The following is a 12,797-nucleotide window of genomic DNA, read 5'->3' on the forward strand; positions in this document are numbered from 1 at the left end:
ACCCACCACTACTAGAAATAGTGTCTACGACATCACCCTTTTAACATCGGTTAGAAATTTCACTGATGTTAAAAGCAGTTTTAACATCGGTCGCTTCAAAACCGATGTTAAAGGTATTGTCAGACATCGGTATCTTAACTAACCGATGTTTATAATCATTTTTTTTAAAAAAAAAGGTCCGCTTGTTTCTTTCCCCCATTAATACACCAAAAAATTCCCGGCTTAACCAAAAATTTTATTCTCAGTTTTTCCGGTGCCCCCTCCCTCTCTCATTCTCTCTTCTCTTTTCTCTCCTCTCTCTCACTGTCTCATCTCTCTTCTCTCAGTCTCTCTTCTCCCTCATCTCTCACTGCCTCTCTTCTCAATCACTCTCTCTAAACCTAATTATACCCCTATTTGTACTAACCTTTAATTAAACGTGATTAATTCCTAAATCGAGCTCGATTGGTGCTAAATAATCTTGAAAGAAGTTGGGTCTACTCAATTTATGTGAGAAAAGTAAGTTTATTTCGAATTTATTTTCAAATTTTATGTTTTTATTTTAATAAAGCTTTGTTTACAGGTCTTTGGAGCTTTGTTAGTGTTAAAAGAAATTGGGTTTGCTTGATTAGGTAAGATTAACTTCTAATCTACTCGATTAAAAGTTGGTGTATGTATTGTTAATCTTGAAAGAAGTTGGGTTTACAGATCTTTATAAGCTATACTGGTGGCCTTGTTATTGTTACTGCTAGACACGTGTTGTATTGATATTAATTTTTTAGAATTTCATGTTGAATCGGAATTTTTGGAGGAAAGCCTATTCAAATTAGAATTTACTGTTGTCATTTCGTACTCGCATAAATGATTTTATTTGTGTAGCTTATAGCTGAAGATTACATTGATGTTCTAACATTAGTGGGGGAATGCTGTGTTTTTCGGTGGCTGTGCAGGGTCCCAAATATTATATTTTCTTAATGATTTGAACTGTTATTTTATCCATGTCTTCAGAGTGCAGCACGTGTGTTGGTTCCTGCTGAATTTGGGGATCATGGGATTAAAGGAATCATACTGGCTGCTAATTATGCCAGAGAAAATAAAGTTCCATATCTTGGGATCTTCTTAGGAATGCAGATTTCTGTTATTGATTTTGCTCGATCTGTAAGTTAGAGTTTAATTTATAGATTTATTTATGTAGAACGTTCACTGAAAGATAATATACACTTAAGATTAACTGCATTGCTTCATGCATCTTGTAGGTGTTGGGTCTAGAAAAGCCAAACAGTTCAAAATTTGATGCTCGGACACTAGATCATGTTGTAATTTTTATGCCAGAGGTACATGCCCGTTCATGATAATACTTGACGGTTATGACATCGACAGATGCCTTTTACATTCCTGAGCTCTAAATGCATCACTGCAAAGCTATATGTTATTAGTCGCGGTTAATTAGTGCCACAGGATATCTTGCATGTTCCAACTAATTAAATGTATAAGAATGTTACAACTAAAAAGTTGATTGATGCTGGTCTGGATTGCGGAGCATGCCCATAATATATGTATATAAGACTGGACAAGAGAAATAATGCTTGTCCAGGTATTGGATGGTTCTGACGATATGTTGGTTCGACATCTTATCAGGGAAGAAGTGCTAAAATGGCAAGGCAAAGGTTTGAACATTTTGTAGGAATCAACTTACTTTAAGCTAACCTTGCACGTGTTATATTCACAGAGTCTATTTACTCATCAAGAATCATGTATCTGGAAATTCCTACCGTTCATTAGAGTTTACATTACCTATTTATGGCACCTGAGTGTGTGTATAAATGTCTAATAACATTTTAATGTGTTGTTTACAGGGGATGTATTATCAGGAAACCAGCCGGACAGACCAGTTCACTTGGGAGTACTGCAAGAATGGTTTGGCATCCACTGGTGGAACACTCGAGCTTTCGCTCTTTTGTTTACTCTAATATTCATTTCACTACCACTAGTTTTGTTCGGTCGAGTAGGTCAATACAAATAATCAATGTAGACCTCTCTCGTACATACATTAGCTATGTTCCAGTTTAGTGATCCCTGTATCCGTGTTCTTTGTTTTTTGTTTTAAAGAATCATTAAGGTTTTGTTCAGCAGTATCAGTTCTGTTAGCATTGGTGTTTGTGGGGATATGCTCAGGAATGGCAATCTCAGCACTCTTAGAAGGCAAAACAAATACACCAAAGCTCATACCTCAGTTGGACAATCGAGCCTCCTTCTTTAACCTCTTCGCTTCATCTCCAGTCACCGTCACTACATTCACTTTTCACTTCAATGGTTAGTTACAACTAATAGAAACAAGTACTCTTATAAATGACACTAATTTTCTGAGGAAATTACTTATGAAAATGTTTTTAATTTCAGTTCATATTATTGGAGGGGCGCTTAGGGAAGCATCAGATATGACCTCAGTTGTTCGAATTTCTCTAGTACTTTGCTCAGGAATCTACTTTACCATTGGGATCTTCGGATACCTGTTGTTTGGGGATTCCATTATGGCAGACATACTTGTAAATTTTGATCAGGGTTGCCAGAAGTTAAAGCTACCCTTGTGATATGTCCTCTTGTTGTTGTGATTTAATGGGTAAATGAGATTGATCGATTTAACTTAAGAGGTAGCAACAAGGTGCTAGTGTGTCATGGAGGCAACAGAGGCAAAACCCTTCATGAATTCTCAGATTATGATTTTGTTATTACTACATATTCTATTGTTGAAGCTGAGTAGAGGAAAAATGTTATGCCAGCTAAACATAAGTGCATTTGGTGTGGAAAGTTATTATTTTATGAACATAAGATATCTATTCACCTGAAATATTTTGGCGGTCTAAATGCTATTAGAACTAATAAGCAGTCGAAACAGAAGAAGGGTAAGAATCCTGAACTAAACAGATCAGAGAAAGGCAAGGGTGTTGAGTCGGTGGATGAAGGAAAGGAGGAGTCTTCAAAGAAAGGGAAGCATTACAACAAGGATAAGACTTTTGGAGCTGGTTCTTCTACCAACAAGTCGGAAGGAGTTGAATATGGATCCTGTAACGGCAAATCTACTTTACACTCCGTGAAATGGGATCGTATTATACTGGAAGAGGTGAGTAGGTGGTTACTGTTAGAAATTATTTCATACTTGGCTGGTCAGATTTCTTATCTCATGTGTGTGGATATGTACATATTTAATTCATCTTTCTCACGGTTACTCTTTTTTGCATCTCTTTGAATCCAGATGATGTAGAATAAATTAGGAGCTGCTCTAATCATTTTTTTTGTCCAAATTTAAGCTTATAAGTGTATTTTTTCTGGTCAAGAGTGTCACCAAATTTCTTACTTATAGCTGCTACTACAGCAGGAAGCATCCATTGGGATGACTTTTGTTCGGATGGGATTTTTCACAACAAATTGTATGTTTGATAAATTCCTGAATCGGCTACTGGTGATACCCCTTTCTACTCTAGCAGGACTATCCAGAAGTGTTATTGATTATTTGTTTTGTCAGGAGCCACATTCCAAATTACCGGATTTTTTAGTGTTCATAATAAGGTAAGTTTCATATATTGCTTCGCTACACTATTATTTATATATTTTTCTAATTGAGATGAAAGGCTCTACAAACATATTCTGATGTGACACGACCCTGGCTAATTTGGTAAAGTTGTTTTAGATAGATTCTCTTCTTCTCACTCTAGCAGCTACAACCAAGCCTTAATCAGTGATTTTTTTCTTATCTTGAAAGCTCTTTGAATTACCCTATTTCGAATTATTGATTTAGTTGAGCTGAGAGCAATGGTTCCTAATCAAGGTCCAGGACACCCTACTTTAGTCATTATCCGAGCTGTTGAGCAAATTATGAGAGAGAATTTATTCAACTGTAAAAGTTTTAAAGCAATAGCGGCTAGAGATAACTTTTTAATTTCAGCTTTGTGCTAAATATTCGGTTGTATTGCTTTTAGACTGATTATTAACTCATATTGCTCTGCGACTAGAGAACACAAAGGCAAGATCTATGAAGTCATTGACAAAGCTAGAGCTTTTGTGGAAGTTGTACGTGATGCTACGAACTTTGCTTCAGCTGATACTATTTATGGTTTCGCAGCATTTCCATCTGGGGAGAATTGCTTGGGGAATGCGCCTTTAGTGAGCTAGATAGGTTAGGAATGTAATTGTAAGTAGATAGTTACTGGTTATTGGTTACAGCGTAGGTGATCGAGATATTGGTCCAGCTGTAATATCATTCAAGGCTAGTTATGCCTTTTATGGCGCCCTATAGGTACCGTATGTCTTCGGGATACGGGTAGTACCTATATTTACGGTATGGCTGCGGGATACCGGTGCTGTTTCGTGACTGATCATCAGGAACAACATAGTGCATAATTGGTTCCAATCTAAATAGATATCTAAAATTCTTTATTGTTTTGATAATCATAGCATAAATGATTTATCAACTGTTTCTGTTTTGGAATAATGGTGAAATGCAGTTTTGATTTAGATTTTGATTTATGCTGATACTTACGTTGTTGTTAAATATCAAAGGTGGTATTAGTATAGATGATTGATGTTGACTTCAGTATGGGTGTTGTGAGCATCAAAGTTTGTATTGATATCTAATTTGATATGACAATAAAGTAAGTATTAATTTCAAGAGTTCGGTTGAGTAAAGTTTATGATTCATTCCATGATCATTGTTTCATGTTATTGTGGTTTACAATATTTCTGTAAACACTGTTTTACGAGTTTTATTCTCGTCAAGATTCAAAGTATTGATGAAGCATTTCGCTCAAAAATATCAAAATGGTTTTCAATATAATTGAGGAATTAAATCTAGGATTCCTCAACTAAAATTTTATGATTCAGCAACTATGATTCTAAATGTTCTGCTCTAATGCAGATGTCGGTTTTATATCAAAATGACCCTATATATGTTATAATGATCTTGCTGAGCATTTCTTTCGCTCATACTTGCCTGTTTTCAAATCTAACCTCCAGTGAGGATTAGCTTGCGTTGTTTAGCTGCGTAATTCGAGGAAGCAAAGAAGAAGCTCTTGGGAAGGTGGTTGGTCCAGGGTTTGCGGACTAGTGTAAGTTTTATTGTATAAAGTTATTTATATTATATTATATTATAGTTGTGTATTTTATTTGGGCCTAGTATACTTCATTTCGAAGTTATACTAGAGGGTTAAGTTTGGAGATTGAGAATTATTGAAAAGAGTTTTAAAAGGAAGTGAAAAAAATTTATTTGTGGAATTTGGATATCTTGTTTCTAGAACTGTAACCTTAAAAGATCTTGGATTAGTTTGGGGTCATAGATGATAAATATCTTCCGCTGCCATTTGTTTATTGATTAAACAGGTTAATTTGGATTGAGGTTTCATAGTGACGACCAAATCCTCTGACCCCGGATTTGGGGGCGTTACAAGCTATGTGAGGAAAGTGACATTTTTTGACAAGTTTGTTGAACGGGTGGATGCTGAATTGAATGCTCAATCTGATGATTCTTTTGTAGTTATTATAGCAAGTGCTAAAGTTAATAAGTACGAAGGTACATTCTGGGAACTCTATCAAACCTTAATCTTAAAATTATAATTCATAGTTGTACCTGAGAATGAACTTCTAATTTCATTTTGTACTTTGATATTTAGGTGAACTTTATCTCACGAACTACCCGGCAACGAGATTCTATATTAACATCAACAACTATAGTGTAAAGGATTTGCAGAAAAAGTAATTACAATTGTAGTATAATAATATTTGCTTATACATTAGGATTGCTTCATTTATACCATATTATGAATATGTTAATTTAGTACTTCTAATATTAGTTCTGATATTAAAAACAGAATGATGGATCCTACTTTCCGAAGAACTCCAGATGATGTTGATGAAAATGACATTGTTCTCTTAAAGAATGTAGAACAGATTTGTAAGCTTGACGAAAATTTCAAAGGGGTAATTTGTTTAAATATATTATTTCATGAAGCATTACTGAAATATTGTTATTAGAAGCGCACTATCAAATTTCCATCCTATAACAAATTATGTTTTGTAGTGTATTGTCAATTGCCACCTTACCTTAAAAAAGGTAGAATATGAATCAAACTGGTTTGTTTACGTATGTTGGAAATGTGATCTTGATTTGGTCTTGGAAGATAAAAGATATACATGTCCTAATGTTGCATGCATGAGATATTACCCATACCCTGAGAAAAGGTATCTGCTGAGTATACTCTGAAGCAATTGACTTTTCATTTTATTTGAAACTTAAAATTTACTGAACTAATCGTGAACATTTAATATTAAATCAGGTTTAGAATTTGTGGGTTATTCTCCGATTCAACTGGAGTACTTCCTGTTGTACTCAAAGATGCTGAGTTGAAGAAGTTGACCGGCAAAACTGTCTTCGAAGTAATGTTGGATGAAGCAGAAGTACGTTCAATTTCCAGCTATTTGTTATTTGCATGAGCATTTCTTATTTTTAACATTGGAATCCACTGTGTTTATTATTTGGGAGTTCCACAATTTTTATAATTTTTTTAATTAAATGACGAACATGTTTTGCTTTACCTTTTAAGGATGATTGTTCTATATCAAAGTTACCTCCATGTATAAAACTGCTTGAGGGAAAAGACTACACTGTCACGTTATGCATTAAGGAAGAAAATCTGAAAGGTGCTAGCAAACTGTATGAGGCATGTTCTATTTTTGAAGGTTTTGAAATGGTTGATGAGAACAATAATAATGTTGATCCAAAGGCTTATACTGAAGAGAATGTGAATTCAAGTGTAAGAAACTTTACAGAATATGACCATATATTGTGCCCAACTAATGTTAAATTGCAGGAATCTTTATTTAAAATAACATAGATTGTTTTTCAGGAAATGGATTGTTTTGTGGTGGAACATGTTCCTAAGAATCAGAAGAAAAATGTACATGAACCGGGAAAGAAATCTAAAGCGCGCAAGAAGCCTCATACATTATCTCTTATTGATGATGAAAATGTTCCTTTGACAAAGTATAGGAGCATTAAGCTGGAGAAGGTATATACTATGGTACAAAAATTCTTTTTCATAAATGAAGACAAATTTTTTTGTATTCTGAATTAGGCTCATGTGTTTAATTTTGCAGTGATGATGTTGTTGCGTTTTGGTGAAATCGATGTTATGGAGATATATTTTTATATTTTTGTTAAAATCATTCTCGATGAAGGACGCTTTTGAAATATTGAAGGCCATATTTTGTAATATGTAATATGTTTATTTTCGGTACTATGAGAAATTTTTATTTTGCTATTTTGCTATCTCCGAAAACTTTGATTTAATCATCGTGTCGAAATTGTTGTGTTTTTTAAATCTTTATTGCAGTTTCATAGTTAATTCATAGAAAGTAAAGTTTATTATATTTATGATCGTTGAAATCGCTTTATTAAAATATTTCCTGTAATTCTATAGAGTATATCGTACTTTACAGGTTTTAGTTTTTTAATAAAAATGTTAAATGGAATCAAGTGTATTATAAAAAGACACTGCATGAACATTAACTTTGTCCAACAACCAGTTGTTCAATTCTTAAATATGAAATACTTATGTTCCATTCTACTATAAATGTCAAAGTAGTACTAGCCTATCCATACTCATCAGCTGTAATACATATTTTGCGCCAACAATGTCTACTATATTTCATGATTTGAGAATTGTTTCTCCTGGAAGTTACAAATGGAAAATTAAAGTCCGAGTTATAAGATTTTGGCGTGGAGTATCTTTGAAAGGAGAAATTTTTAAAGGCTTCAACTTGCTGTTACTTGATGATAAGGTTTGTTATTTATCGAGCATGTAGTCATCTATCAATTACATGTAATGGATATTGTGAATCATACGTAATCAACTTTTGTTATGCAGAATTATAGGATGCATGCTTTTGTTCTCGGAAGTATTTCTGATGAAAAACTGGAAGAAATTGTCATAGGAAGAATTTATATCATATCTAACTTCACTGTCAAAGAATATAGACCTGCTGATAAGTTTAGATGCATCCGTGCGGATAAACAAATCATTTTTACTGCTTATACCAAAATTGAAGAAATTGCTGAGAATCAGACTTTAATATAGGAGAACGTATTTGATTCTTTGATCTTGGCGATTTAGGACAGGTGGCAAAGCAAAATGTTTATCTTACAGGTACAATCTATTACACAAATTCTATTGCAGCCTATTTTCCATGTATGACGATTCAACTGATTTTATTGTAAATTGTATTCATCAGACATTGTTGGATTGGTTAAAAATGATCTCCCTTTGAAACACCTTATTAACTGCAATGGAGAAGCCCAGGTTCAACAAAAGTTTCGATTAACCGATGGAAGGTTGAAAACATGTTGATTAATAAACTTTCAAATGAAAACTGAAATTAGGTAATAAATGGTATTGTATGAACACTAAAAAATGGTTGATAAATATTTGATTTATTATGTAGATCCACTATTGATGTTATATTTTGGGACAAGTTTGCTGAGGAGTTAGATGAGAACTTACAGGATGATCTTACAGGATGATCTAGAGGAACCTATAATCATGATAATTGCTAGCGCAAAGATATATCTTTATGAAGGTACATGTGAACATAGCATATATTTTAATCCTTGACTTTTGATTAACAAACATTCGATCTATTTTAGAAAAAGTCCAGGTTGGACATGTATGGTCTACAAAGTTTTTCCTCAATTATCATCACCACAGTGTTGCTCAACTTCGTCAAAGGTACTTCAATAGTACTTGCATTAGTTTCATCTTAATTTTTTATGTTCAAAACATATGATTAATAGAAATGATCATCAGGTACAATAGTGGTGATTTTTCTGAAGAAGATTTTTCAAGTGTTAAGGTAGAGAAAGTCCGACAATTTAACTTGGAAGAAATATTGAATCTTGGTCCTGAATTTACAAAGGCAAGATTCATACTATAGAAAGTTGCAGAATTATGTTGATATATGATGCTCAGTAACTGATGTGTTATAAAATATGACAACATTTGTAGAAAGAGGTTATCTGTAATGTCAAAATCTGGAAAGTAGCAACAGGAATGGGATGGTTCTTTCGTACGTGTACATCATACTACCGTGAAAATGAAAATGTGGATGAGTTGTTCAAATGTGTTATGTGTAACTCTGACATTCCACATCCCCTGAAAAAGTAACTTCAATAATTATTAATTTTAATTATATTTTAAACATTTTATTTGCACCCTAGACTCTTTCTAATTGAAGTTGTTAATGCAGATTCAGGATATATGCGGAGACATTGGATTCCACTGGTGAAATTGGCATAATACTGGAAGATCGGGAAGTTCGTTCATTGATAGGAAAAACTGTTTATGACTTTATTGATGAGGTGTCATTCTAATTTAAAAGTAGACCTTTTATTCCTTTAAATTTAATCATGTATTAAATCCGATTGAATGCCAAATACTTGATAATATAGGAATGTAATGAGAAGATATTTCCGGAGATGTTAAAACAAATTGCAGACAAGGAATATAGTGTGAAGCTATTGATTAAACAGGCTAACATTGAAAAATCATGCAAGTCTTACCTAGCTACAGATATTTATGAAATGACCCTATTATGTGAATCTGAAGAGATCAATCTTAGTTGTGAAATTGACAAATATCAAGACTCTCCACTTGAGGTAATTTTTAACATGTATCTGTTTGATTTAATTTTATTTCTTATTGTTACAAAGATTATAATTATCCTTATTGTAGCCATCTACATGAAAGTATCATTTGGATAGTTTGTCGCAACTCAAGTTCAAGACCCCCGAAACGTCAACAAAGAGCAAAAGGACTTCGGAAAAAATTTCAAAGACTAAGAAGTATATTAATTAATTTTCTTTTTTTATGCTATGTATTTGGGATGGTGAATGAACATCCAGAGTTCAAATTATTATTACCTTAAATTGTAGAATCTTCTACGTAGGTGTGTTCTACATTGGACTGCTAATTTATATGCTTCATGTTGGACTTATGTTATTAATGTATTTTGATATATTTTTTATATAAAAAAATATGAATGAACTAGGTAATTCAATGATGTTGAAAAGTGTGATAGTCCAATATATTGGAAAAAAAATTGTTGCGATGGAAGAATATTAAGCTATGGAAAATATAATATCAGCCCAGAAATTGAATTTTTTGAACAGTTGAACTTTGCAGTGTAGTTTTCACAATTCGTCAATGAGAGAGTTATGTTTTCTTCAATTTCTTGGCATGACCTAATGCTAAATGATATTTGTAATTCTTCAAATGTTATAGGTTGTAAAAATTTAAAAACTCACATTGTTACACATATAAGTAGAATATTAAATAAGAATTTTCTGTTCTCTGGATGACGAAAATGTATTGTTTAGAATGTTACACCATTTCCAATTATAATTGACCCTTTCTACAATACATGATTAAAATAATTATAAATCTTGAAGAATTTTTAAAATAATTATAAATTATTTATTAGTTTAACTGTCATCTAGAGTTTGGCGCAATTTAAAGTTGTAACTCCATCAACAGATCTAAAGTACCAAATTAATGTAAAATTACAATTGCTTTTCTACTTCCTCGAAGGAAATAATAAAGTAATAATTTTTTGTATCAATTTTACAATATTTCTATATTATATTATAGTATGTTATGAACACATATTGATAAGACGTTGACTTGCGAGATAAATTATGGCTTCTTACAATATTTTTTTGGACAGTCATAATCTTTAGAAAAAATGGTAGAAGTAAAATTTTGTCTTTAAATAAAGACAGTACTTACTACAAATTAAAGTTGAAAATTTATAACTTTAGGGACGAGAAAATCTCTAATTATCAGAATAGTTGCAACGACGAAAAAGTGATTAGCATCGTTTACTGGAAAAAATAAATAAATAAAGTGTAAAGTATCAGTATTTATTTAGAACTGTTTTCTCTAAATAATGTTGTTAAAATAATCACATTAATATATAATTTCCAATAAAGGATAATCAGATTAACCTTGTAATAATTAGGAGTCTAGGTATACCGGATATATGAAGAATTGGCCAAATTCTATCCTAGTATTGAATTTTTGTGACACCGCTAATAAATATTAAATTATTAAAAAAATTATACCGGATATAGCTCGAAGTCTTGACATTGAGCGTATTGTATATATATGTATATAGTATTGTCGATAGTAATGTTGCTTTACTTATATTTTCTCAGTAGTCATTCTAATTAGGGAAAATGAAGTGGTAGAAAATATGTAGTATATTGTGGGTAAAATATTTATAATAAAGCAAACCATTTTTTAAGTAATTTTGTTGAAAAAGAAAAGATAATAAACTTCCAAAGAGTTTGAATACATAAAAAATTTAAAAAAAAATATAAAGTTAAATTTAGTGCAATAATTTGAACTGCACCAGTAGTTGTCGAAATATGCATCAACTAATTAGTTCCGGAAAACTGTAATATCATTATACAAGTAAAGAACTTAAAGAAATTTCAAATATCTGCAGTAGTTAAGCATATAAAATACATAGTAGTAGGTAAGACCTGCGGCAAAACTATGATTACTTTATGGAAAAAGCTATGTCATTCTCATATTAAGAACTACATCACACACGTTAGCCTCAGAAGAGAAGCAAACGTCAAGTTGATTGTTGAATAAAGTTGGAAGAAGAATACTTTTAACAAATCTTCAAAATATCATTTCTTCTTACCAGCAATAACATTACTATTTACCAGCCGTTTTATGATAGACAGTTATACATCAACTCAAAACTTGACAGTAGAAGTTAACTTTGACATTAAATAATGTAAAGTGGTTGATGCATGTATGGTTCTTCAGTTGACTTCATTTATTGTACAATATTAATTTTAATATGCCTATATAAGCTCAACTTTCAATACTTCTAACTGATTGTTATTTGTAAAAGTAAACTACTTAATTGTACAAAATGGCAACCCATGTTATAGGGGATCTAAGGCCAAAGCGAACATCCAATTGGAGAATCAGAGTACGAGTTTCAAGTAAGTGGTGTGATAGGAATTTTTCCACCGGACATCGCAATGCATTAAACCTGATCCTGGTGGATGAAGAAGTAAGTTCAATTATTTAAAAAAATTATAAATCTTTACTTTGATAATTTTCCATATTGTTCATTTTAATGCATCTACATTCGTTTTTTTTAGCAGCATAATCGAATTCGTGCATTCGTTGGTGAGACAGTGTTGCATTATTTTGATAAAAAATTCATTGAAGGTCATGCGTATGAGATTAGAAATTTTGTTGTCAAATATTATGAACCAACAGAGGCAGCAAGATGTTTCAAGGATGACAAGTTTATACTACTGTCTAACTTAACAAAAGCTACAGCGTTGCACAATGTACATGCAAATATTCCAACTAATGTCTGGTAATTTACGGAACTCGCGGCGATTAGTGAATTCCAGGAAAATGTTCTTCATTGCATTGGTATAACTATTACACGTATCTCTTTAAATAATTTTTTAAGATTAAAAATTTAATTTAGTTAATTAAGAATGTTACGTAAATAATTTGTAGATGTTGTTGGAATTGTTTACTCGGTTGAACCCGTAGAGAAAATAGCAATTCCAGGAAAAACTAATGTTTCGCGAATAAACTTCTGTATAACTGATTCAATGTAAGCATAATTTGCTCTACTATTTCTCATTTATCCTCCTAACATTGACACATATGCTTATATTTCATTATAGAACTGGATTATGCTTCTTGGCAGCACAAAAGTAAATGTTACATTCA

The 12,797-nt window shown here is 32.2% G+C and overlaps 2 protein-coding genes and 1 long non-coding RNA gene across 5 annotated transcripts; all 3 read left to right on the forward strand.

Moving 5' to 3' along the window:
• Positions 1 to 201: 201 nt before the first annotated feature.
• Positions 202 to 4,101, forward strand: LOC141704742 (uncharacterized). Of its 3 annotated transcripts, XM_074507925.1 has the most exons (9): positions 205 to 489; positions 563 to 611; positions 988 to 1,137; positions 1,236 to 1,313; positions 1,618 to 1,646; positions 1,836 to 2,292; positions 2,380 to 3,100; positions 3,353 to 3,546; positions 3,990 to 4,101. In XM_074507925.1, the coding sequence occupies exons 3-6, from the start codon at positions 1,105 to 1,107 to the stop codon at positions 2,047 to 2,049; spliced, it is 354 nt and encodes a 117-aa protein (XP_074364026.1). In that variant the 5' UTR covers positions 205 to 489; positions 563 to 611; positions 988 to 1,104; the 3' UTR covers positions 2,050 to 2,292; positions 2,380 to 3,100; positions 3,353 to 3,546; positions 3,990 to 4,101. The 3 variants fall into 3 exon arrangements, with proteins under 3 accessions (XP_074364028.1, XP_074364026.1, XP_074364029.1); XM_074507927.1 differs by lacking the exon at positions 563 to 611 and having other exon boundaries at positions 202 to 498; XM_074507928.1 differs by lacking the exon at positions 1,618 to 1,646 and having other exon boundaries at positions 210 to 489.
• Positions 4,102 to 6,621: 2,520 nt separating this feature from the next.
• Positions 6,622 to 7,012, forward strand: LOC141704743 (uncharacterized). Its single transcript, XR_012568060.1, has 2 exons — positions 6,622 to 6,782; positions 6,876 to 7,012. It is a non-coding gene; the product is annotated as an uncharacterized LOC141704743 (long non-coding RNA).
• Positions 7,013 to 8,540: 1,528 nt separating this feature from the next.
• Positions 8,541 to 9,716, forward strand: LOC141704746 (uncharacterized). The gene is made up of 5 exons (XM_074507930.1): positions 8,541 to 8,604; positions 8,672 to 8,753; positions 8,832 to 8,940; positions 9,030 to 9,184; positions 9,271 to 9,716. The coding sequence occupies exons 1-5, from the start codon at positions 8,568 to 8,570 to the stop codon at positions 9,392 to 9,394; spliced, it is 507 nt and encodes a 168-aa protein (XP_074364031.1). The 5' UTR covers positions 8,541 to 8,567; the 3' UTR covers positions 9,395 to 9,716.
• Positions 9,717 to 12,797: the final 3,081 nt, after the last annotated feature.

The sequence above is a fragment of the Apium graveolens genome, unplaced genomic scaffold (genome assembly GCF_009905375.1).
Source record: "Apium graveolens cultivar Ventura unplaced genomic scaffold, ASM990537v1 ctg8206, whole genome shotgun sequence".
Lineage (NCBI taxonomy): Eukaryota > Viridiplantae > Streptophyta > Magnoliopsida > Apiales > Apiaceae > Apium > Apium graveolens.